The sequence below is a fragment of the Perca flavescens genome, chromosome 21 (assembly GCF_004354835.1).
Source record: "Perca flavescens isolate YP-PL-M2 chromosome 21, PFLA_1.0, whole genome shotgun sequence".
Taxonomy (NCBI): Eukaryota; Metazoa; Chordata; class Actinopteri; order Perciformes; family Percidae; genus Perca; species Perca flavescens.
In genome coordinates, this window is record NC_041351.1 from 17,862,201 (window position 1) to 17,885,168 (window position 22,968).

The window sequence follows — 22,968 nt, forward strand, 5'->3', positions numbered from 1 at the left end:
TGTAAAGGCATTCATGGTCCCCGGAGGATGGATCCTAATGACTTTTGAAACTTCCCTGATTTTCTTTTAAGCGCCACCAGCAGGTCAAAGTTTTCATTTTAATATCTGTACATCTACTAAATGGACAGATCATGGTTCCAAGAGGATTAATTCTAATAAATTTGGTGACCCCCTGACTTTTCCTGTAGCACCACCATGAGCTTTACATTTGTGGCTTTGAGACAAATGTCTCAGCATCTATTTAATGGATTGTTTGTTTGCACATTTGCTTGTTTATTTTTCTTTTGTGCATATTTATCACTTGAACATCAGCTATTTTCTTTCACCGACACTCCAGGCTCCGCCAATGTCACCATCCCTTCGTATTTTAAGGGTGCTCCTTATATATGGCCTTTCACACACACACACACACACACACACACACACACACCTCTAAGCCAGAGAATCAAAGTGATTGATATCAACACGGGTGTGTGAAAACAAGCCTTTACTTGTTACAATATTCATACAAGCTGTTTTCCTCAAGTTAAACAAATAAAGATTATTTTTTTGGGCATTTTTGGCCTTTATTTTTACAGGACAGCTGAAGACATGAAAGGGAAGAGAGAGGGGGAATGGCATGAAGCAAAGGGCAGCAGGTCGGAGTCAAACCCAGCCCGCTGCGTCGAGGAGTAAACCTATATGGGCTGGTGCTCTTCCAACTGAGCTATCCGGGTGCTCCCCTTCATCAAATAAAATAAGACAGCAACGTGTTCTGGAAAACAATGAGAAAGGGTTTAATTGGGTATTGGTGACCAACCAGTTCAGTTACATGTAGCTAATGTGCTGTAATGGCTTTAAGAATAGATTCCAGCGGGCATTTGTATGTGGACTGCGTCTGTCGGATCGTGGAGCCTATTTGTTATTTGGAGTTCCCCAGAAATGAGAGAAAAAAGAAGAAAAAAAAAACCAGCCAATTTAATGTTATGTTAAATTTGGTGTCCATTGGGAAGAGATCATGACTCAACCCCCCTGAGACCTGAAATCTCCACAGCCTGCGGCCAACATCAGCTGTTTACAGCTTGTGCTCAATCCTCTGTGATGCATGAATACTCCCACATCGAGTGTGGCATCATCTTATGCCGTAAGTTTACAACATACTGGATATCTAGACATCAACCATTCTGCATGATCTGATGCCCGCAGGGGCAAGTGAGTAAGACATTGACTTTATCTTGCCATTGCAGATTTAAGGAGGGTATCATTTTGGATACATAAATAGCCCACTCGATCCCTAATTTGTAGTAGCGGCTTTGAAAGCATGCTCTGAATCAAATCATTGACCTTCACCGAGCCCTCTGTTACCTGTCTGGCCATCCGTCAGAATTACCTGAAGCTGCCATTGCCAGCTCACTGATAAACACATCAGTCGGTGGGATATTGCTGTAATTGGTTGGCTCTGCTTTCCAGAAAAGGCAAGTGATCCTCCTGTGGTAGTGGGCAGCCATCAACCCCCCTATTTTGTCTCCTGAGCTGTGCAAACAGACCTGGCTGCCTGAAAAGCACTCTGTTCATATTAGTGGCTCCCCCTGGAGATAAGGATAAATAAAAACGCATAATCATTTCCCTCCTTTCTGTGTGTGACGACAGGAAGGAGTCAGACATTCTCCGGGGAGATTGCTCTTACACCAGAATGGACTTTTGTTAGCGCGCGTGTGCGTAATCTTCCTTTTGTCATGCAAATGTAAATTGTGACGACAGGTTCAGCTTTTAGAAGCTGAGAACTTTTAGAGCTCCATTTGAGGAGTACAGGTAGATTCCTACAATACAGGAAGTAGATTTCAAACATCGTGGTTTGGTCAACTTATCAGCAAAAATATATCTCTGTCTTTCCCCTCAAAGTCACAGACATCATTAGCACCAGCATCAGTTGGAAAAGTTGGTAAAAAAAAAGTGAAAGTGAAAGTGTGAGCAAGATGAGAGATGAGAAAAAGTGAGCAAGATGAGAGAAAAAGTTTTGAAACTGGTCTTATGGGTGCTATTATCTTGGCCTTGATGGCAACACAAACACTTCTCCCCTCTGTTGGGGCCCAAACGGCTCCTCAGGAGTGCATTAGCTGGGGCTTATTGGACTGTGAAAACTTTAACTGTCTGCCCTTTTCCCTTATCTGGGGGCTGTTACATTTCCAGCGTTTACCTACAAACACTGGAGCCAGCTAATGAGTTTGTCTTGTGCATCTTGTTGTTTCTTGTCATTGACTTTTACAACCCGTAGAGTGAACGCAGAGAGGTTGATTACTGGAGTAGAATTAACTAAATGTTCAGGATGGCCACCGTTAGCTGTGGGAAATGGATGATTACAATAGAGGGGATCACTTTCCTTGAATGGGAGATGATGGATTTATTATTTAATCACTTGTAGCTATTCTCATATTCATCAGGTTGTTAAAAGCCATGATTTTCAAATTTAGGTCCCAGTTTGCTATTTTGCATCCATTTGGACGTCAATGGGTGTAAAAAACAAACAAACTGCGGCACGCTGATTGTCCCTCAATATCAGTTTAAATTAGGGTACAATAACTGCTCAGAAACGATCAGCGCAATCAACGTGTAATACCACAATCCACTTACAGCCTTTATGGCATGGTCATATACACTTTAACTGCTTGTTTATTGTCAACAGCGGCAGCAGCAGCTCTAGCTCAGGCTGACAGTGGTGATTTATGCCCAAATCAAGTTGTGTTTTTGACAAGGGTTTAGGGACAGACAGCGGTAAAACCATTGCCTTTTTTACAACTCTATAAACAACACAGAAGAGGGGTTGTCATGACTTCCCCAGGGAGCCCAGCAGGAAAACATGTAGTGTGCCGTTTCTTTAATCATCCATGATACATGGCTGACGGAGCTGTAAATAAAGCATTTATTTCAGGTTCACGTCTGGCATTAAATCAGCTGCACATCTCTATGCTGACATAAGAGACAGAGGCAGGAACCTCTCAACGTGTGCACACTAAAAAGACATCACTGCACCTGAGCTGTTGGATAAGGGACGACTTCTGGCGGCATGAACTGAACAGCAGACCGTGAAGATCCAAGATAAACAGGAGACGCTGCAATGGTTATAAATGTGACCTCAGCACTTGAACACTGAAAGGTACTTATGTACACAATTGTCTCTCAGTATATCTATGATTGTCATCAGTACATCCACCTTTAAAGTCTCTGTGGTGATAGGAATTTTAAAAGGCGTCACTTAAGGGTTAATGAAAAGTGATATTTGATCCAGCAACACCTTGATGAATCATTTAATTCAATCACAAAAGGATGACTGCAGTGAAAATGATTCCCTAAAGCATGCTGACGCTATGACTGTGTGAGTGTGTGTGGATGCTGTGGCCTATGACCTCTACCTCCAGACCACATTCATGGCTTTATCACTGTTAATAATGCATGCAGGGAGTGATGAGTGCATAGAGGGCCAAATGGGGGAGGCTGCTAATGATTAGACAAGTTAGGCTACATCACCATTCCTGGATAAGATACATTTCATATTAATGAATTAACACTAATGAATTGACATTTACAGAAAGTGAAACCATGTCTATATTTAAGAATCTAACTTTGGTGGGTGCACACACATTTTCTATCCCATAACTTCTGTATCTGTACAGTAGATGAAGGTGTTTGTTCATTAACTACCCATGCACAGAATGCATCGAAGTCAACAAGACAATCGGATGGCTCGGATTACAACAGCGCTGTGCACTGCAAGAAATTCGCCCTGATTAATAATAAAGAACAACAAATTAATTGACCTAGTTTTCATGGTGCCATCAGTGTAGTGAAAATACCATATAGCACTCAGCATTTTAAATTTTTGTAGAATTAAAGAGGAAAGCTCACTGATTTTTTTAGTCAATCTATAACTCACTCCTGTGACATAGAGCAGTGCATTATATAATTAACAAATATCAAGTTAATATTGTGTGTTAAAATATCATTGAAGTTAGACAACTTTGTCAGTTACTGTATACCCTCCATAACTCATTCTGTCAGAATGAGTGATGGATAGAGAGGCTACATCTGTTAACTGATAGCCCGAAGAATGTGTTCTCTGTGTCACTGAGCAGCATGTTGCAGGTTAACAGGTCAGTCATCCATCAGTTTCTAAAGTGCTGTAGTGTGAAGGGCCATTTGTATTGTATTGTTGATATGTTGTGGTTTCTGAACTTGTCTGCTATTGAGAGACAGGACTTCGGTGCAGGCGATTACAGGTTTGTGTCTTTTGCAACAATCCTTCAGGATTGTTACATGACATATTGATAGGAAGCATATAGACCAGGTCATATAAAAATCCATTATGTAGGACATTATGTAGGCTATTTTTGATTTTGGGGTGAATATGTCCCTTTAGGACTTGATTTACAAGTGTAGACATGATGACTACAGGGCTCGAACCTATGTGACCCATGATTTAAACATAGCCCGGGGATATGTTATGGCTGTTGGTGCTGTTCGTGGTGCTAAACGGGCTGCATGCAATGACCGTTTGTCTGTTCGTTTATAATCATGCATGGGTGACGTGCTGCAGATAACCCCTTCTATAAAAGGGTAATATCGTTCATTTTAAAGTTTCGAAGCAATATCATTTACCACAGGAAAACCTATTAACTCCAAATTTCAAACTTGATAGAGAGAAATCTGCGTATTTCCCATGTGTATTTGCATCATAATAAACGTCATCATTCCAACCAAATCTAACCCTAATCAAAAGTAGTTTAAATATTTGATAGAATAAGTTTCTCGTTTAAAAGCTGTTGCGAAAGAGAGGGGTGTGGTTAACTTGTGAGTGCGAGTCAGGTATCCATCCCGCGCTATATAACCCTGTGATCTGCGAGGAGAGCAGCAAGACAGGGCAACCACTGGGGAGACTACATCACCAGACAACTGTCAACAAGTAAGTGACTTTGTTCTTACTTTAATGCATCCTGATTTATTTATTTTTTTGCCGCAGGCTGGAAATATTGGTGCGTGTAAGTTATGCCAAAATGAATGTCAATATATATATGCTACTGGGAATACTTTAAAGGCAAATTGTGCGTCAAGGTTTTTATGTGAAATGGAATAGAAGAAAGATCGCAAAAATACAATTTTAAGGCTTCAACAAGAGTTTAAATTCAAATGTACATTTGTTTTTTCAAATTAAGTCCCACCATGGTATTTGTTCTTCCCCTCAGATGGCCAACATGAAATCTTGGATGATGCTTGCAGCGCTCGCCGTCTGCCTACTGGTGTGTTTGAGCAGCTTTGCGGGCGCCTACCCTCCCAAACCGGAGAGCCCGGGGAGCAACGCCTCACCGGAGGACTGGGCCAAATACCACGCAGCAATCAGGCATTATGTCAACCTCATCACCAGGCAGAGGTGAGCCACGGTTACCAAACTACATTTAATATTTGACATTGTTAAGCATCTCCTTATAAGTGCACATCCATCACATTTACATTCCATACATTCCATTCACATTTAACACTCTTGGTAAAGTTTTGAACAGCATATCAGGTTTGTGCGTGTAAGTAACTCTTCAATCAACACATACATCAAGCTGAAAAAAGCAGTGGTTTGGTATTTACTCACCCTGGTAGGGTCAGACAGGTTGTCTACCTCCCTTGAAGGGAGGGATTAAGTCTCAAGCTCAAGGATACATTTGCAAGGGTAGCCACAAGGGGGATCGAGCCCTCACGCTGTGTCATGACTTCACTCACATAAGGTCTGACTTTACAGGTGCTGCTCAAGACTTCAACCCTTATTTGGCAAAGCCAAGGACGACTCTTGGGTCATTGTGTGATACCATGCATTGCTGTGCTTGTTGTAAGAAATAATGAGGCAGAGGACAGGAGCCTGGTTTTTCAGCCTGTGGGCTACTTGCTCCGTTGTGACCAAATCTTGTACTAGAAATGCTGGAACACGAGATATCCTATTTGTTTTCTTTTGTTTCTCAACATGTGAGAACCAAGACTTCACGACAGAATATTTAATGCTTCGAGGGTTTTTCACTCTTTTCTTATCTGTCATACCTAAAATGTAACAAAGATATTACTGATTACAGTTTTGATCAGATAATTAGTAATTTTTTTGAAATGCACTATCCCATGTCTTGATAAAAGCATGTCAAATAACAAGAAATGAATTCTGTTGTTCCAGTTGGAGAAAATAGTGTGTTTTTCCTGTGATGGAAGCCGAGTATAGTCTCATCATTTACCCTCTTCTGGTCTGTAATACAGAGGCTGGGTCCCAGTCCCACTCCCCATGGCTCAGTCAAAGGCAGGTTTACTCTTCAGTGGCCAGGCATTGATTATAGTAAAGAGACTTCAAAAGACAAAGTCGAAAGAGCTTCTTGTGTTTGCCTGTGAACTTGAAAATGCACCTTTCTTCTCAGTAATTGCTCGACTGATTTGTGATTGGACCGTAGAGACTGAGTAGAGAACTCAACAGGGTGTGTCTGCAGCTAACTTGTTCACAGCTTGATGGTTCTGGAAAAAAGAGGTCCTGTAGTTGAAATTCATAGCAAGGCTGATGGGGTCGCACCACTGGAGCACTCAGAGAAATGCTGACTGGAGGCTGCAGGTGGAAAGCAAGCAGAGAAGGGGCTCACATGAATTAGTTACTCTCCAAATAATATTTAGTTGCAGTCATTACATGCCAGCGTTTGATTCGTCCCCAGGTATGGGAAGAGGTCGACCCCCGAGCAGGCGGTGGGGTGGCTGCTGTTTGGGGCTGATTCGAACCAAGACACTGAACCACGGTGAGAGAATACATGTCTGGTTTAATCATATTGGGCTTTTAATGGCTGATACTGATTCCTGTGACGTATTGTGATGCCTGCTGTCTACACTAATTATTTAGAGTGTAAAAAAACATTTTTTGCCCCCTTATATGAAATATTTAACAACGCAGCCCTGCCAATATTGGTCCACGTTGTCAAATTGTTTTATTGCTGTAAGCCTCACTGCAGCAGGATTACATTGCTGTTCTTCAGCTCCTTGTTAATATTTTACTCTTCAAGTGAGAATTGATTAGCATTTTATCTCACTGTGATTATACCGCTCACTGGTCACGTCCTCGTCATAATGTCACAATCGTATGTTCCAACAGTTGACCTGGTATCCACCATATATATTAGGATGCAGCAAGTGCATATTTCAATAAATTAATCTGCTTTTTCTTCTTCTCTTACAGCTTTGACTACAGTGATCAGTAGTAAATGAGCCCAATGTCAACTCTTAGGCCTACTCACATCTCCCCCGATTCTCATCCCCAAACAAGAAACTAAAATTCTCTACCCGCACTTGACTTTGTGAATCTCATAATTAATTGTTTAATGTGCATGCGAATCTCTCTCTCTCGCTGTTTGTCTTCCTCTGTCACTATTTGTTATTTGGCAAACATTTTGTACCAAAATCAATTGCTTTAAAATGAAGAATTGAATGGAATAAAAGTAATAAATAGACACACAAAATGCTTTGGTATTTCATTTATCTTTTTAGTAACTGTAGTTGCTCTTGTTGCCACTAGATGTCACTGTATCACCAGGAAACGTACATAATGTCTATCTTAGCCTACTGCTGCTGCTCCTGTATGGGTTCGACCGCAGCTTTGTATCGACTGCAGCGGGCAGACTTCAACTTCACACCGGGGGTACCTCACCATAAGACGCATTTATCATCACAAAACCTTCCCGGGTCTCCTTTGGGAAACAGGATCAGTGCTACCAGGGCAGCCAATTGGCTTTTAATCAATGGGGCTATTTGTAAGAGCACGCGAGCCGTTTTTGGTAAGGTCTCGTTAAAGATAGCAGTTTGTGTGGGTTGCCGTTGGCTTCGGTGTTGTCAAAGTGACTGCATAGATTAAACAAGACCTGCGCTACAACAACTGCGAGTAGACCCGTGGAGACAGGCTATCTCAAACATCTTGCTGCTTTCCAGACCGAAGAGGCATCCCGAGAAAGGTGACCGGTGTTCCGGGCAGGTGAGCACTTCAACGTTTTAGCCGTTTTTCACCGAAGAAATTATTTTAGGTTGGTGGGGTGGCATTAATGCCGTGTTCTCGCCACTTGCAGGTGGATATTGGTACACGCAGCCAGGTCTTATTAACCTTATCAAAGGCGTCAAAAACCACCTATTGTCTTAACTCGTGTTGCATTTTCATCCCCTGACAACGAGGAAAAGCAACATTCGGCTCATGCGCCGTATATTTGCCATAATAGCCACATGCAGTTTTTATTAAGCTAGCTAGCTTAATTGGCCTCAGGCTGTCTGCACCTGTACTACGGCCACAGGTGAAACCAATTAGCTATGACAGCCAACCTCAGAAATAATGTATGCTTATTAAGGCGAGTGGTGGAAATGAATTCAAAGAATAATGTTGATAACAACGACTAGGTGGACGTCATTAGGTACCTGTTTATTGCCATTGCGCATGCCCACACGTTCGGGGACGTGCACAGATGTTTGAGCGCGTTTGGCCCAATAGAAGGGCAGGTGCTGATGTGTGTCTGGCATCTAGGGCGGATGTAGCATGAGATAAAGGGAGTAGCCTAAGGGTAGAGAGAGCTACTCCTTCAGAATTAAGCTTATTTGTTTGGGCAATTATATGCAACTGTAGACTACTTTTGGCCAGCGAGATTCAGTTTTGACAATTAATTAAATATATAATCCGAAATGGTCTAAACCCGATTTAAGACGTTTATATTTAGTTCTGCAGCATTTGTGCAACACTTATTTTTCAAATTGTTTTCTTACTTGCAGCCATTCAGTATGTTTAGCATTTTTTCTATATGATCACCTTCATGAAGAATCTTATTTATAGGCCTGTTTATATTCCAACAGACACACATGGCATTACAAATCTTTGAACACTATACAAGCATTTCCTTATTTTTCTTTCTATTTGTATCTCATCTTGCATATATGCAATATAGACATTCGATTTAACAAGAAGATGAGAAAAAAGATTTCAACAATTTCCACACTGACAGCTACAGAAGCAAAAATGAGAATCAAATATACCGCAAACAAATAAATAAATGGATACAATTTTACCTTTTTATCTCTTGCAAGGTATAGGTTACATTGTCATTCAAGCATTCTCCAATTCTTCCTTCAGGAGAGAATTCCTGACATCACTGTAATGGTTAAAATGCTCAGTTTGCCTCTAAAAGCATGTTATTTTTCCAGTTCCACATGTGCACTATTTCTTACACAGCCACCAATGTTAGGCTAATATCATTCCCTTAAAATTGTCTTAAGGTGAGACTTTTTTAGACCAAGTTTTTAGATTTAGTTTTACTTAATGTTAATGTGTGTCTATTATATAAACATGGTTTAAGTTACACTCACTTAAATGAGTAAGTTCAACTGCTAACATCTATGATCTTGTCGTTTCTGTCTTTTGCTTTGCTGTCCCACTCACTGTGAAGACATTTTGTTACTGTACAGGAAGTATTTAAATTAGCTCTGCCAGCATAAGAAGTTATTGTATTGTCAGTGGTAATATAGATCTACTATCTATTTGCGATTTACTTGAGAGCAGATAACTGCAGAACAATATGAAGTTCATGCTGTGCTGTTTGTTGTCCTGAAGCATCCTGGAAGGGAAGATTGGAGAGCCATTACAGTAACATGACTTCAGCTTGGATGTACATGTATTCAATCACTTTAAGTGTTATACCTCATCAACAAGTTACTTGAAGTTTACAAAAAAATGGTGGCCAACTTTGCGTACTGATATAGTTCAGATAATGATGTTGTTGTTTTGGTGCTGTCTTTTGAAATTAAAGCTCTCATCATTATAAAAATTTAGTACAGTTTCCTAAAACATCCATTTATAGTAGGGCTGGGCGATAGGGAGAAAATCAGACATCACGATATTCTTGACCAAATACCTCAATATCGATATTGTGGCGATATTCTAGGGTTGACAATTGGTGCTCTAACAAAATATCTTCACATTTCCCTTTTAAATAATCGTCAGTAATGTGGACATAACGTCTAAGTGGGGGAAAAGGCAAATACTAGAACAGCTAGAACAGTCTGGTAAGTTCAGAAAAGTACATCACTTTAGTGTAATGCAGCCTTTAAAACCAGTAAAAGACAACACTTATGTCATATCACGATATTATGATATCCAAAATCTAAGACGATATCTAGTCTCATATCACGATATCAACATAATATCGATATATTGCCTGGCCCTAATTTATAGTCACTTGTAACAAAATGAAAATCCCACAGATGGATTTTCATTTTCATATCAAACCACAGTCAGATAGGTCTAATTTTGAAGAGCTTTTGACTGGGATTAAAGAAACTTCAGCCTCCTTATCAGCTTCTGTTTGGGAAGTGGGAGGTTTACCATAAATTTCCCTGATTTTGACAGCTTTGGGGATTGGCTACAAGATCAGCAGGTCTGGTTCTACCTCAACAGAACTTCTTTAATGATTTAAGAGCTCTGCTTGAAGTTGGACTCTTTAAACTTGTAAAAAAAACTATTTTTCAGGAGGATTTGAATACATTATAACGCATTAAGTTGGACCAAAATTGAACAAAATGGCAGCATGGTGATGTAGACAGTGTGACCATGACATGTCTGAGCATTGGAGTAATCCACATTTGACATTTAATTAATAAATTGTTTAACATTGGTCGCACATTCAGAAAAATTTAAAGAGATATCCCTGTGTGACCCCAGATCTTAATAATATATAGAGGAAATCAGAGGACATCATAGTTATTTGACAACCACATACTGAATATTTTTAATAAGAATACCTTCAGTGGTGCCTGTCCATGACACTGTGCAGTTTTACTGCATGATTAATTACTGCATCAAACAGAAATTCTAATCAACTGTAGCTGGCAGAGAGAAAGCTTTAGAAGTAGGATCCTTCTGCACTTGATTCCATGGGGAGATTAATCTGCAGCAGCTCACATAGCCTCAGCATCTTTTCCCGAACCTCTATAGTGTCATTCATAAAAATGATCTGCTCATTTACTCTCACAGCTGCCACCTTTCCCCCTTGGGCACATATTTCCATATATAGAGGCTGACACATTGTGTTTATATACGTGGATTTTTAATGGGCAAATATGATATTTTTAGGCCTGCTAGCGGTGGGGCCTTAGGGATGGTAAAGTCAGTCGGTCTGGTCGATCCACCACTTTTGAAAATATCTTGACAACTGCCATTATTGCATGCAATTTGGTACAGATGTGCAATAGATGGTTTATGACATTCAGATATCTGATCTCATACAGGCTTCAATATAATCTGATGTAATTTATATTTACACAAATTGTGGAAAGTCCACTCATTTAGCTACAGTGCCAGTTGCAGTCTATGTCGATGACGTTTCATTTACGGGATTGTTCTTGTTCCGCCGGATGTCCCTAATTCTTTTGAGTAAAATTCTCATCACACACTTGACAGCCATTTTATTTCCAGAGCTCACCAAAACAAGTTCCTTCCAGAGGCTATTTTGCATCCGGGACGCCCAAGACGATTGTGAATGGTTTAAAGAAATGCCAGTTAACCAGAGCACGTTTTTCTCCTATCCCGGAATGCTGTGTGGACCAGCCAGACCCTCATTTGCAGCGCTGTGGAAGAAGGTCTTGCAATGTGAGATTATGCCACTTATAACACCTGCTTATAAAAGCCAACTCTTTTTCTCTCTCACACGTGTGCAAGCACTGAACTTGAATGTACCGATAGTGTTTTGATGTATAACGGTTTACTCTTTGGAACAGCTGTCCTCAGGAATTGTCTTCAACACACCTGACCACGACTTGGCATCATAGGCAACAGAGTTTCTCTCAAAAGATTAAAGTGACATTGAAACGGTGACATTCATTTAGCTTATTTCATCATGGCTACTTCCATCTGAAAAAAAGACATATGGAGTGGGGACCTTTTAATGAAGTCCAGGCAGACAGAGTGGTGATTGTAAATGCTCCCCCTGGGTGGCTCTCAGCACTTTGCCTGAATCTCTAGCCTAGCCTCTCAGTGGTATGTACATGACCTTTCATTTTAACTACGCTAATTATAATCTGTATCAGCTGAGGGAGAAGAAAGACCCACAGCACTAAATTGATCAGATTTTATTAGATTTCTGGTATCAAGTGGTATCTGTTGATAGTGGTAACTATTTTGTCATCAGGCTGCTTCTAAACAAATTGTTGTTCTTTAGTGATGTAAAATACCGAAAATAAAAGTTAATGAACTTACTGTTTGAGAATCTCAGAGTAGTTTGTGTGGCTGAGGTGGCTAATGAGCCCCAAATCTTTCAGCTGATGGTTAATCATTTACAATTAGATTTTTTTTCCCCAAGGAAAGATAATGTTTTATTGTAACTTTAAAGCTCAATTTGTGCCCAGAAAGAATACACAAAGCGTTGTTTTCCATGCTGTTTTCTTGCTTCCAAGTAATGCACATTGTGTGTATTAATATGCGTGCATTTAAATCATTCAACCGAGCTGCTCATGGCTTTAAACTTCGCTTGCATTTATTCTCTCCTTCAAAAGACCTCCACACTTTGTTTTGATTTTACAGGCATTTGTAGTGTTGATATAAGCCCGAGAAGGCAAGATTGGATAAATTGCTTCAATATTGTCTTTTGAGCAAGAGTTTTGTTAGTGTATAATTTAGTTTGACAGCAGAGAAGCATAAACATAGTGGTGCTTTCTTCAAGATACTTGAGGGCAGATACTCAAAAGAAGTTCTTTTGGTAGTTTTCATGAACCATTTTAAGTGACATTCCTAAATATTTTTCCGATACCAGTGTGTTAAAAAACATATTTTTTATTATGTTTCAACAGCTGTATACTACTATCCCTGTATGGATGTGATATGATATGCTATCAATGTTGTATGGCCTGGCTCAGGTTAAACTCTTTGTGAAACATGAACAAACACAAACAATAAACGCCACAGAACTTTCTTTTATTATCCAGTTTGTCAGTGAGTCTGGGCTAAATTACGTGGTATCAGATCAGTGCATAAACTTGAGTACTTGCCGATACCGATGCCAGCATTTGAGGCAGTATCGGAGGGTTTTCCGAAACTGGTATCAGTATCGGAACATCTCTAGTATAAACTCTGACATGATTATCTGTCTGAAGAAACTGCATATTGACAGTGAGTTTATAAATGTTGTTTTTTAATGCTGCAAGCCACAAAAATCCCTTCCATTGTATTGAGGCGGCAGCAAAGGTTTCAGAGGCAGATTTCTAAATCTTGACACATAAAACCAAACTTATCTGTGTGATACATACCTTTAGGGCTAATTGAGGAAATGTGTTCTTTTGTGGTATGGGTGAACAGGCCTCTTAAGTTTATATTCAGCTTTACTCTCAAGAATATAATATGTGTATTTTATAAAATAAAATGTAAAAAAATAATTTTATGAAAACAAACTTTTCTGACACTTTTTCCTTACCACTAGAAGGGGAAAACAATGTAAAGTTCCTCTAAGAAGCCACTGTTTACCCTGTGTTATTTTCTTTGGTAGTGGTAAAATAGTTGTTCAGGATTCGAAATAGTTTATTTACGTGCTGCGCTCAGGCCACTGGAGCTTAATACAGCAGGTTTGAAAGTATTGTTAAAGCCTTAGTTTTGGCTGGAGAGCTGTCAACATTGATTTCCTGCCTGTTATGTGCTTGCTACACTAGAACAACACGGTTATAAAATATTTCCTCAGAGCAACTCTGTATTGGAGTGTAGCTCAAACCTTTTAATAGACCCAATTTTAGCTCCAACTTATTATTATTTTACGCTTTTTCTCTTGTTGCCATGGCAAAGCGTTGGGGGAAAAAGCAGAGGAGCTGCTCACGGTTGTCTTGGATACGACAGTTTTCCCTTGTAAAGTAATGAGAGGCGCTGAACCTGTGGGAGCACAGGGTTATTTTTAGGCCTGACGCCATCCTGCATGTGTGGATTAAGACTTGTTTGGTTGCTGCTGCGTGTGTGTGCATGTTTACAGGCTTTAATGCATCCTCACTGTGGGAACAGTTTGAGGTGTTTTACACTCCGCATACAAACACCTGGGCCACCACTTGTGTCACTGTTCCAGATAGATCTTTGGATGCAGGCTAGAATGAAATAGAAGCTCAATCACTACTGGGGATCCTTGCTGATAGAGTAATGGGTGTGATCAAATAATTTACAACAAACTGGTACAGTTTCATGTGCAAAGCAAATAAGTAACATACAGCAGTATGAATAGTAGACGTATAGTTGAAACACCATCCAATTTCATTTTGAAAAATAATTTAAAGCTGGCCGTAATACTTATTTATATATACGTATTTTCAAGACCAATATTTTCAAGACCACTGTTGCTACAGCCACTGATAATGCTTGCTCTTGGGGGAATTACTGTAATTGTTGGGGTTTTGGAACTTATAGAGTGTGGTCTAGACCTACTCCATCTGTAAAGTGTCTCGAGATAACTCTTGTTATGATTTGATACTATAAATAAAATTTAATTGAATTGAATGCAAGACAGTTGGAATGAGATATACAGACAGACAGACACACACACACACACACACACACACACACACACACACACACACACACACACAGCTGGCCTCTTGTTTTAAGAGATTGACAGTTTAGAGATGATGGCAGGTATGCACATATGATGTCACGGCAGCTGTGCTATTGAGCTGCTCTCTTCCTGCAATACAATGTGGAAGATGGAGATTTGTGTGAGTGTGTTGGTAAGTTGACTAATAGAGGGAGAGAGTGGGAAAATCAGTCCGAGAACAGAGATAGTTTAAATAGACTAGATATAACTAGACACAGACTGACCCACAATTTGCACAAGTGCAGGGTCTTTTCCATTTGCAGCAAAAAGACAGCCAGTGTAAAAAATACCCAGTTTGACCTTGTTGAAGGATCTCTTATTTACACACTGTTGAACTTCAGTCTTAATGGTAGTATTAAAGGGGTGATGCAAAACCGATTTTATGACAATTTGGTGGGTAAATAGGACATAGAACCTCAACATCCCATTGATACCTCTTTCCTCTGCAAATCTCACAATTTGAAACTGCTGCTGAAAACGGGCAAATCTCAACGAACCACCGAGTTGACGTCAACTCGGTGGCTCCTCCTTATTTGGCTCTAGTCCCTATCTTCTCTAAATATTCATGAGCATACCATATTTGGAAGAAAAGCTCTTGTTACAAATTGCCATATTCACAGGGTAGTTAAGTGCCCATAAAATAGCACTTGGGCCATTTTCAGCCCAACCAATGTTACATACCCTATTAGGAGACCTTAAGGAACAATGTGAAATACCCTATATAATCATTCTATCACCCCTTTAAGGACACTTATTTAATGCTTGACTGTAGGGATTGATTAGTGGTTGCAACTCTTAGCAGACATCCAAGCTTTTCTGCAAGAAAATGCCACCAATTCCCAAGAAATGCAACCACTGGTGATGACTGCACCATCATTAGGTCTTGGCCAATTATTACCCATCAGTAATAAAGAATAAGAATGAGGGAGGATGGCAGATTCAGAGAGCAGAGAACATCCTGCCCACCCCAACCCGCTTTCCTCCCAAACCCTCCCCAGTGTGTCAGCCCAGCTCTAACACGGCCGAGCTCTGCTGCAATCGGCTTTGACTTCTTAGAAGCTGCGTGGCCTCTGCATACTTTTAACAACCTCTATCGTTTCACAGTGCAAACACGGGATACAACGGATAAGCCTGGGGGACTGGCATGTGGTATTAAGGACCTGATCTGCATTGATCAGAGTTTTGCAAGAGAGCTTGGTCCCTCAGCATCTAATCACACACACACACACACACATATATATATATATACTGTATATACCTCATAGACCTCATGGCCGCGCCGTCGGTAGGTGGGGCTGGAGCCGGGGCTTGGAGAGAAGGGAGCCCGCCCGCTGCGGAGGAGAAAAGCCGCTGGTGCGGTGCTCCCCTTCAGGAAACGGAGTCAGCCGAGTGGCGGGGCTCCATAATCCTCTGCTGTTTCGAGGTCCAGTTCTCCCAACGGGGAGGAGGGACAGCCGGCAAGGGAACCATCTTCGGGGGATTGAGTCAGCGGACTCGTGCCCGCCAAAGAGGTCCCCTTCCGGGATGTCCGGGTGTCGCCACTGGTGGTATCCTTACCTTTCCTGACTGTCCGGCCGGGTGCCAGCCGTCAGTCGGTACGCCGGCGGACACCGCTGTTCTTCGAAGTCTTCAAACTGCTTGTTGCTGAAGAAAAATAGGGAGCAGATCTCTGGTCACGCAGCTGTAATATACAGTAACTGCAGACGCAAGAGAGGCCCGTGCTGGGCACTAGGGCGTGAAAGAAATCTTCACAACTGTGCATGCACGAGGGATAAACGCAATAGTAACAGCTCTTAGAGGGCGAAGCCTATACAAAATAGAACAATAATACAGGTGTCCCAGATAACTTCTAGAATTTCAGTCCCAATGCATCCCCAGGCTCCCGTCATTTTGTTGGATCAATATTGGGGATTATAAGTGAAATATGCCTTTCTCCAGTGGGTTCACATTTACTAGTTAATAAGATGAATCTTTAACTGGTTCCCTGGGATGGGATGTGTTGGCTCAGACACAAAAACGGCAGACCTGCCCCTCTAACCAAATAGGAAAACTTTGATCTAAGAATTTAGCTTGAAGCCATCTTCATATTTGTGTTCATTGACAACTGAGAGAAATAAGCGTCATAAAAGTTTCTTTCTTAATGAAAAATGTCACCCAGTAAGCCAGTGAGTTTAGAAACGTTAGCTGCTCCAGTAAAAGAGAAATGTAAATTCCATCTGAACTCTGAAGGAAGAAATATATTTTTTCAGTTTCTTAAATAATGTTGGGAGTCAGACAGAAAGCATTTAGAGTGGAGCAGTCCTTAGTACCGTTACTGATAGCGCCCCCATTTGGCCAGTTCATGTAATTCCTTCACTGCTGGAATGTTTTGTGAAGATGCTTCATCGCTCCAAATCTTATCAATGATGATGAGGCTGGAATTTTATGGCTTTTTATGTTATTACATACACATATTCACACGCATCTATCCTTTTATATAATATATTATTTTTGATTGTTCTGCTTTGGCAACTACAATTGTTGACCATTCATCCCAATAAAGCATATTGAATTGAATTTAACCCTATGGTGACGTAACTGGGTTTCGGCCAACACAGCACTGGTTCCACCATGGATGGCTATTGTCATGGCAACCAGGAAATAGCTTCTCCCTCATCAGCTGCACTTTTTTCTTCCTCATCATATTGTTCTTGTTTGCTCCCTCCCTCCCTCCCTCTCTCCTCAACCCTCTTCTGTTTTCTTCTGTTTTTCCTCTCATGACTGTTGATTGCCTATTCTGTTTATGTTCTCCACACCCCCTTATTAACTCCTGATTGCTATTCACTGTGTGTATTTTACAGGTTCCACATCACCTGAAAAGCCAGTTTTAAATCTAAGGATAACGGATGCTTAGTCCCCCAGGATTCTGTCTGTGATGCTTTTTATTGCTGCACGATGTTAAATGGATCAATTAACATCAACAGAGATCCTCATTGAGCTTATGTTAGCTGGATTGCCCACTCACTCACTCACTCACTCACTCACTCAATCTTTCCAACTGTTGCTGATTCCCCATGGACATGACGGCTTAAACTGTTTGGGTGTTACCAGAGCAACTGGCTATTCTATTTATAGGTATTAACAAAGTTAGATACCAGTTGGTGGTGGTGGTGTTGTTGTTGTTGTTGTTGTTGTTGTGCTTGTTTAGACTAATTAACAATAAGCTGTGCACATATGTAGGCCAGTTGACTGATATTATGACAGAAAATAATTTGTTTTCTTTGTCATGCCTTGATTTAGACTTCCACAGATCCCTGTGTGTTGAAGTTAAAGGGCCTCAACCTAACAGTTTATCACAATGTAACAAGCTGCTTGTTTTTAAAAGCTATAAAATATGCAAAAACTCTGACTTTGGTTCTGTGGGAAATAGTCCTGTTAGACATCTGCTCTTCATAGAAGTTCTTTAAAGAGCTTTGACCCTCCTTCTCTTGTTTGAACCTTAATTCAGTGGTCTGATAATCAAGGGGTTTTGCATTCATATTCACAATCAATACTTTTATTAGTGTTTTCAATGCATCTCCCTTCTCTCTCTCTGCTCTTTCATTGCAGTTGACCTTACAAGTTTTTTGAAGGATACTGGGAGTACCAATTCTTAAAATGCCCGTGGCAACATCCAGCTCTGACTCCGGTAAGTGGCTGTGTGTGTGTGTGTGTGTGTGTGTGTGTGTGTGTGTGTGTGTGTGTGTGTGTGTGTGTGTGTGTGTGTGTGTGTGTGTGTGTGTGTGTGTGTGTGTGTGTGTGTGTGTGTGTGTGTGTGTGTGTGTGTGTGTGTGTGTGTGTGTGTGTGTGTGTGTGTGTGTGTGATATTGAGAGAGAGACGAGAGGGAGGAAATACTGAGCGGTTTGTGCTTATTCCAGCACTCAGGACATGGATCTCATCTCCAGAGTTCTAATGTGACTTAATGAGCTGGCTAATGGAGCGCTAAAACTCCAGCCTTAGATCAGTCATGCCTCGAAGGATTTGATGTTGTATTCTTCGCAGCCCTCTTCTCATGCACGTCAAATGTGTGTGGCCCTTAGTACAAATGCACACGAGTGCATGCACGAACATGCACACGCTCGCACACAAATTACTTTTATTATGCATCAATGACCAATGATGACTGAAATAGTATGGTGTTGGCCCTCCCCAACTTTAAAATGTATCACAGAGCCTTTCAGTTACGGGCCCTCAGGGTGTGGATGGACCCCTCATCTACAGTTCCATGGAGAGAAATGGAGCAAAACCTCTCACTGGAAGTCTAAGACTGCAAGACCTTGCTTTTGCAGGTGTGTGTCCAAAAAAGTGTATGCTGACTTAATGTCTGGTAACAAACCCTTTGATTGTAACCAGTGGAGTGACCCAGGACATCCTTCTTCTTTTATCTTCGCTCAAGATCAGCCCTGAAATGTTATGGAGTGCCATGGGGAAACAGTCTTCAGGCGCATCCAGTCATTAAATGGTTTGTTGATTTTCCTGTGAGAGGATTAGTGTCCAAGATTTATGGTAAACTGATGCAAGTATCCATAGGAAAACTCCCAATAGTAAAGAAATGGGAGCCCTGAGGGGAACGCAATTAATTTGGAGACAGTTTGGGACAACATTTTCCACTGTTCCAAGAATCCAAATCACCAGTATATCCACTTCAACATATGTCATAGGACATATTGGACTCCCCAGAAGAGATATGTCTCTAAAGTCATTCCCACTCCCTATTGCACGTTTTGTCAACCTGAACAAACTGGAACTTTCCTGCATATGGTTTGGAAGTGTGAACAGGTGCATTAGTTCTGGAATAAAACAACATCAGTAATATCTGATGTGATAGGATGTCGAATTCCTGCTGACCCGATTGTTTTGTTACTTAATGACGACTCTAAATTACACCTGCTACACCCCCTCACTCGCTTTGTATAAAACAGTGGTTGGCGTATTTTCTAGACACCGTTATGTTTGAGCTCTCTACAGCAAGAATTAACAAAGCCAAATAATTGACTACCAACCTATGGAAAAACACAGCAGAGACAGACAGACCGCAGAGGGTGGGGGGTAGGAGAGGGTTTTGTTCTTGTTCAATTTGTGTTTCTCTGTTCTGTATATATAATGATAAAAAACAATAAAAATGTTCTCTTAAAAAAAAGTAGTCAGTGCAATAACTGAAAACATGGCAAGTGCTCCAAACCCAGGATCCCAGGCCTTCCAGACTGGTGGATTACAAAAAAAAAAATTATGTGACTACCTTTGCCTAAAATAACAACAAATAATTATACCCTTGTGCAAAGGTTTCCACAGAATTGCTGGAATCCAAATCAAATCGATGGTCTCTTTTTGTTGGCAATGTATCAAAGTGAATTTTTGGATGTTTACCATGGCACTGATATCAAAGTTGATAATGTAGTACTGTGACAGCAGTTGAATTATATTTCACATTAGTCTCTAAACTGGCACACAGCCAGACTTCCATGCATTTCCTCTTTACTAAGTGTTGGGGGCACTTGATCCAGAAGCATAAAAAATTTAAAAGCCACTGCCAAATGTCTGGGAAATAAGGACTCTTAGTATATTGAGGACCAAATCTTGAACTCAAAGCTTTATAGTATTTTAACATGTGGCAATAAATCTCAGAAGTCACCTTTCGGATAGAGGGAGAAAAGCAGTTCTGCTGAGAGTCAAAATGTTTGTGGAATTTTAATGGGCTGTCAGTCAGTCTTGATTTGTACACCAGCCAAGGGCTGAGTCTGGATGACTGGCGTTTTTAGTAACACACAGTAAATTTTTTCTCCCAACCAATTCATGTCTTTTTTTTTTATTTTAAAAGCAGCATTGTCAAGAAGGCTATTTTATGCGCAGGCTTGGAGAAGGGTTAGTGAAGGGTCAGTTTTGATTTTTAAACTATAAGATATTTTTCATCTCATGTCAGCAACTCGATTTATGAGCAGAAAGCACAAATTTCCCAATAAGTGCCCTTCACTAACTGCATCTACAAAGCTGGCTGTGTTTGTACCTGCGTCTGTGATGTCAGTAATGGAGGGTCATCACTCATATATGCGTCAGCTCGACCGATCCTCCTCTCTAAATCCAGCCTTCTGCTGCTCTTTCCCCCAGTTAACCCCACAGGGAAAACTGGAAGGAAAATGGTCCTGCCTCCTTTTCTCCTGGAGAAAGCATCATACTTCCCGCCCTCTTTCTCTCCCCCCCCTCCCCTTCTTTGCTCATGCACACACAACACTCTCGTCTCCATTCATTCATGCAAAGGAGAAGACGCTCAGCCAGGCATAGCTTATACACATTCACGTCAAGAGCAGGTGGAGAGGGAGGAAAGAGTGAGCTGCTGAAACAGGAGCGAATCAGAGACAGATAAGGAGAGGGAGAGAAAGAGATTTCTCTGCCTCAAATACAGTATTGGGTGTGTTACTGTGAGTGTGTGCACTATAGAGAAGTGTTGTTCACCATGGCTGGCAGCCTGTTTGGAAGGCTGTCCCTGGAGGAAGGGGACTCTGCCAACTCCCTGGAGGGCCTGGAAATCAAGCTGGGGGGAGAAGGTAAGAACACAGGTTCCTACCTGCTGGGAGTGTGAGGGATGCAGGATGGTTTACAAAACAGATTACTTCTGCATCTGTCTTTCTCACAGGTTAGGGAAGATATACTAGAGAAGGTTGAATCACTGTTTAATGCAACTTAGCAGGCGGCATTATGCTTATGTATACATTAGCGGTTGAGGGTTACTTTGTGTTTTAAATTCGCATTGCACCTGCTCATGGTGTGCTGGTTCAAACCTCCAGAGTGTGATGAAGATGTGCAGAGACAGATTAGGACCCAGGGCAGCATGTGATGTACAGGCATCTGAGGCAGCAGACTACAAAGACAGGGAGGTGCCCTGAAAACATGCCACATTTTCTTTTACTTAATTTAGAGTGAGAAGCCTTATTGTAAACTGAGTGCAATTAAAAAGTGAGAGACAGCAGAATGCACTTTGAAATGTGTAAAGAAAGCAAGAAGATAAGTCCTTAAAAGAAGAATAACCGTAAAAGCAGTGTATTTGGTTTATTGAATCTGCACAGATAATGTTTGCTCACACTGCACGGAATAGGAGGTACTATACATTCTATTCATAATTGATGGATGTCATTAATACTGCATGGCGTTGTGAACTACACAGTAATAGGTTATTAGTCTATATCTATTTATGCACTGCTATGTGCTTACATCTATTTGATGTCATGCTAAATCAGGCATTGTATTACATGTCACACAGTATACCATGTTACAAGATATTCTCTGCTCTGTAATGTAGCTTGACAAGAGAGCGGTGACAGACATAGTGAATCACATTGTGTGTGTGTGTGTGTGTGTGTGTGTGTGTGTGTGTGTGTGTGTGTGTGTGTGTGTGTGTGTGTGGCGGGAGAGAGATTGAAAGAGAAAAGGATAAAGAGGCCGAGACCTCCAGTGCATTGTACATTCATGGAGAGTAGGTAGGGGGTCATTCATATGCAACAGAGTTCTGATTAGAGACAGCACGCTTGAAAGTGTCAGACTTGACAACCTTCAAATAACTGTGGCTCTCTCAATTTCACCCCGCCACACACTCTCTTCCCAACCAACCCTCACACTTTTGGAGGAATATTCTGTGTGCTTACTGGACTAATAAAGCTGTGTTCAAACATAGATGATGGATCATTGAGTACAGTTTGTTGGTAGGATTAGGCTGTCAAAGATAATCGCCGGGATTCAAGAGACAGGGACAATTTAATTCGGTTCTGGCTGAGGGTGTTCGATAATGTGGTGACACTGGCAATTATTTCATCCGTATCGCACCCTGATATCCCCCATCTCTGTTTGCTCTTTCATTAACTGCTGCGAGGAAAATAGATGCACAGTCAAAGTCGACGGCAAGTTCAGTCGATATTCTTGTCCGCGCTAGTTTCCCAAAAACTTCATGTGAAATGATCTCTCGCCCGACTCTCTGTGGCCACGGGCTGAGTGTTGTCTCCAGTGGTGACCTTCAGCCAGCTAATAGGACGATCCAGCCTGCACCCATATCATGCCAGCTGGGAACAAGCATCACCATGGTGATGGGATGGCTTAAATGGCAACTTTAAAGTCCCTCATCCTGCTGATTGGCTACCCAAGAGAGAAGAGGTCAAAGATAGTGTTGCCCCTGAACATGTTGCCAAATGATCAACAGTGTGCAGGATTTCTTTTAAAGATTATTTTTTGGGGGCTTTTCCCTTTTTATTATATAGTGACAGTTGTATCTGTAAGTTGTTAACAATCCGCTCCACATACCTAACGCTGCCTCCTATATATTCTTTTCATTCTGCCGGCTTC

General features: G+C 41.1%; 2 protein-coding genes across 3 annotated transcripts in view; both read left to right on the plus strand.

Annotated features, from left to right (window-relative positions):
- Positions 1–663: 663 nt before the first annotated feature.
- Positions 664–7,405, plus strand: pyyb (peptide YYb). Its single transcript, XM_028567859.1, has 6 exons — positions 664–1,123; positions 2,909–3,133; positions 4,794–4,936; positions 5,217–5,401; positions 6,702–6,782; positions 7,217–7,405. The coding sequence occupies exons 4-6, from the start codon at positions 5,217–5,219 to the stop codon at positions 7,236–7,238; spliced, it is 288 nt and encodes a 95-aa protein (XP_028423660.1). The 5' UTR covers positions 664–1,123; positions 2,909–3,133; positions 4,794–4,936; the 3' UTR covers positions 7,239–7,405.
- Positions 7,406–7,622: 217 nt separating this feature from the next.
- The window catches only part of mpp2b (MAGUK p55 scaffold protein 2b), a 38,015-nt gene continuing 22,669 nt past the window's right edge, over positions 7,623–22,968 (plus strand). Inside the window, exons 1-2 of one of the 2 annotated variants that reach the window (XM_028567857.1) lie at positions 7,623–8,005; positions 18,210–18,288. In XM_028567857.1, coding sequence (XP_028423658.1) covers positions 18,258–18,288 — 31 coding nt within the window. In that variant the 5' untranslated portion in view covers positions 7,623–8,005; positions 18,210–18,257. Of the gene's footprint in view, positions 8,006–18,209; positions 18,289–21,139; positions 21,183–22,968 lie in introns of those variants that run through there. The other variant, XM_028567858.1, reaches the window with a different exon arrangement.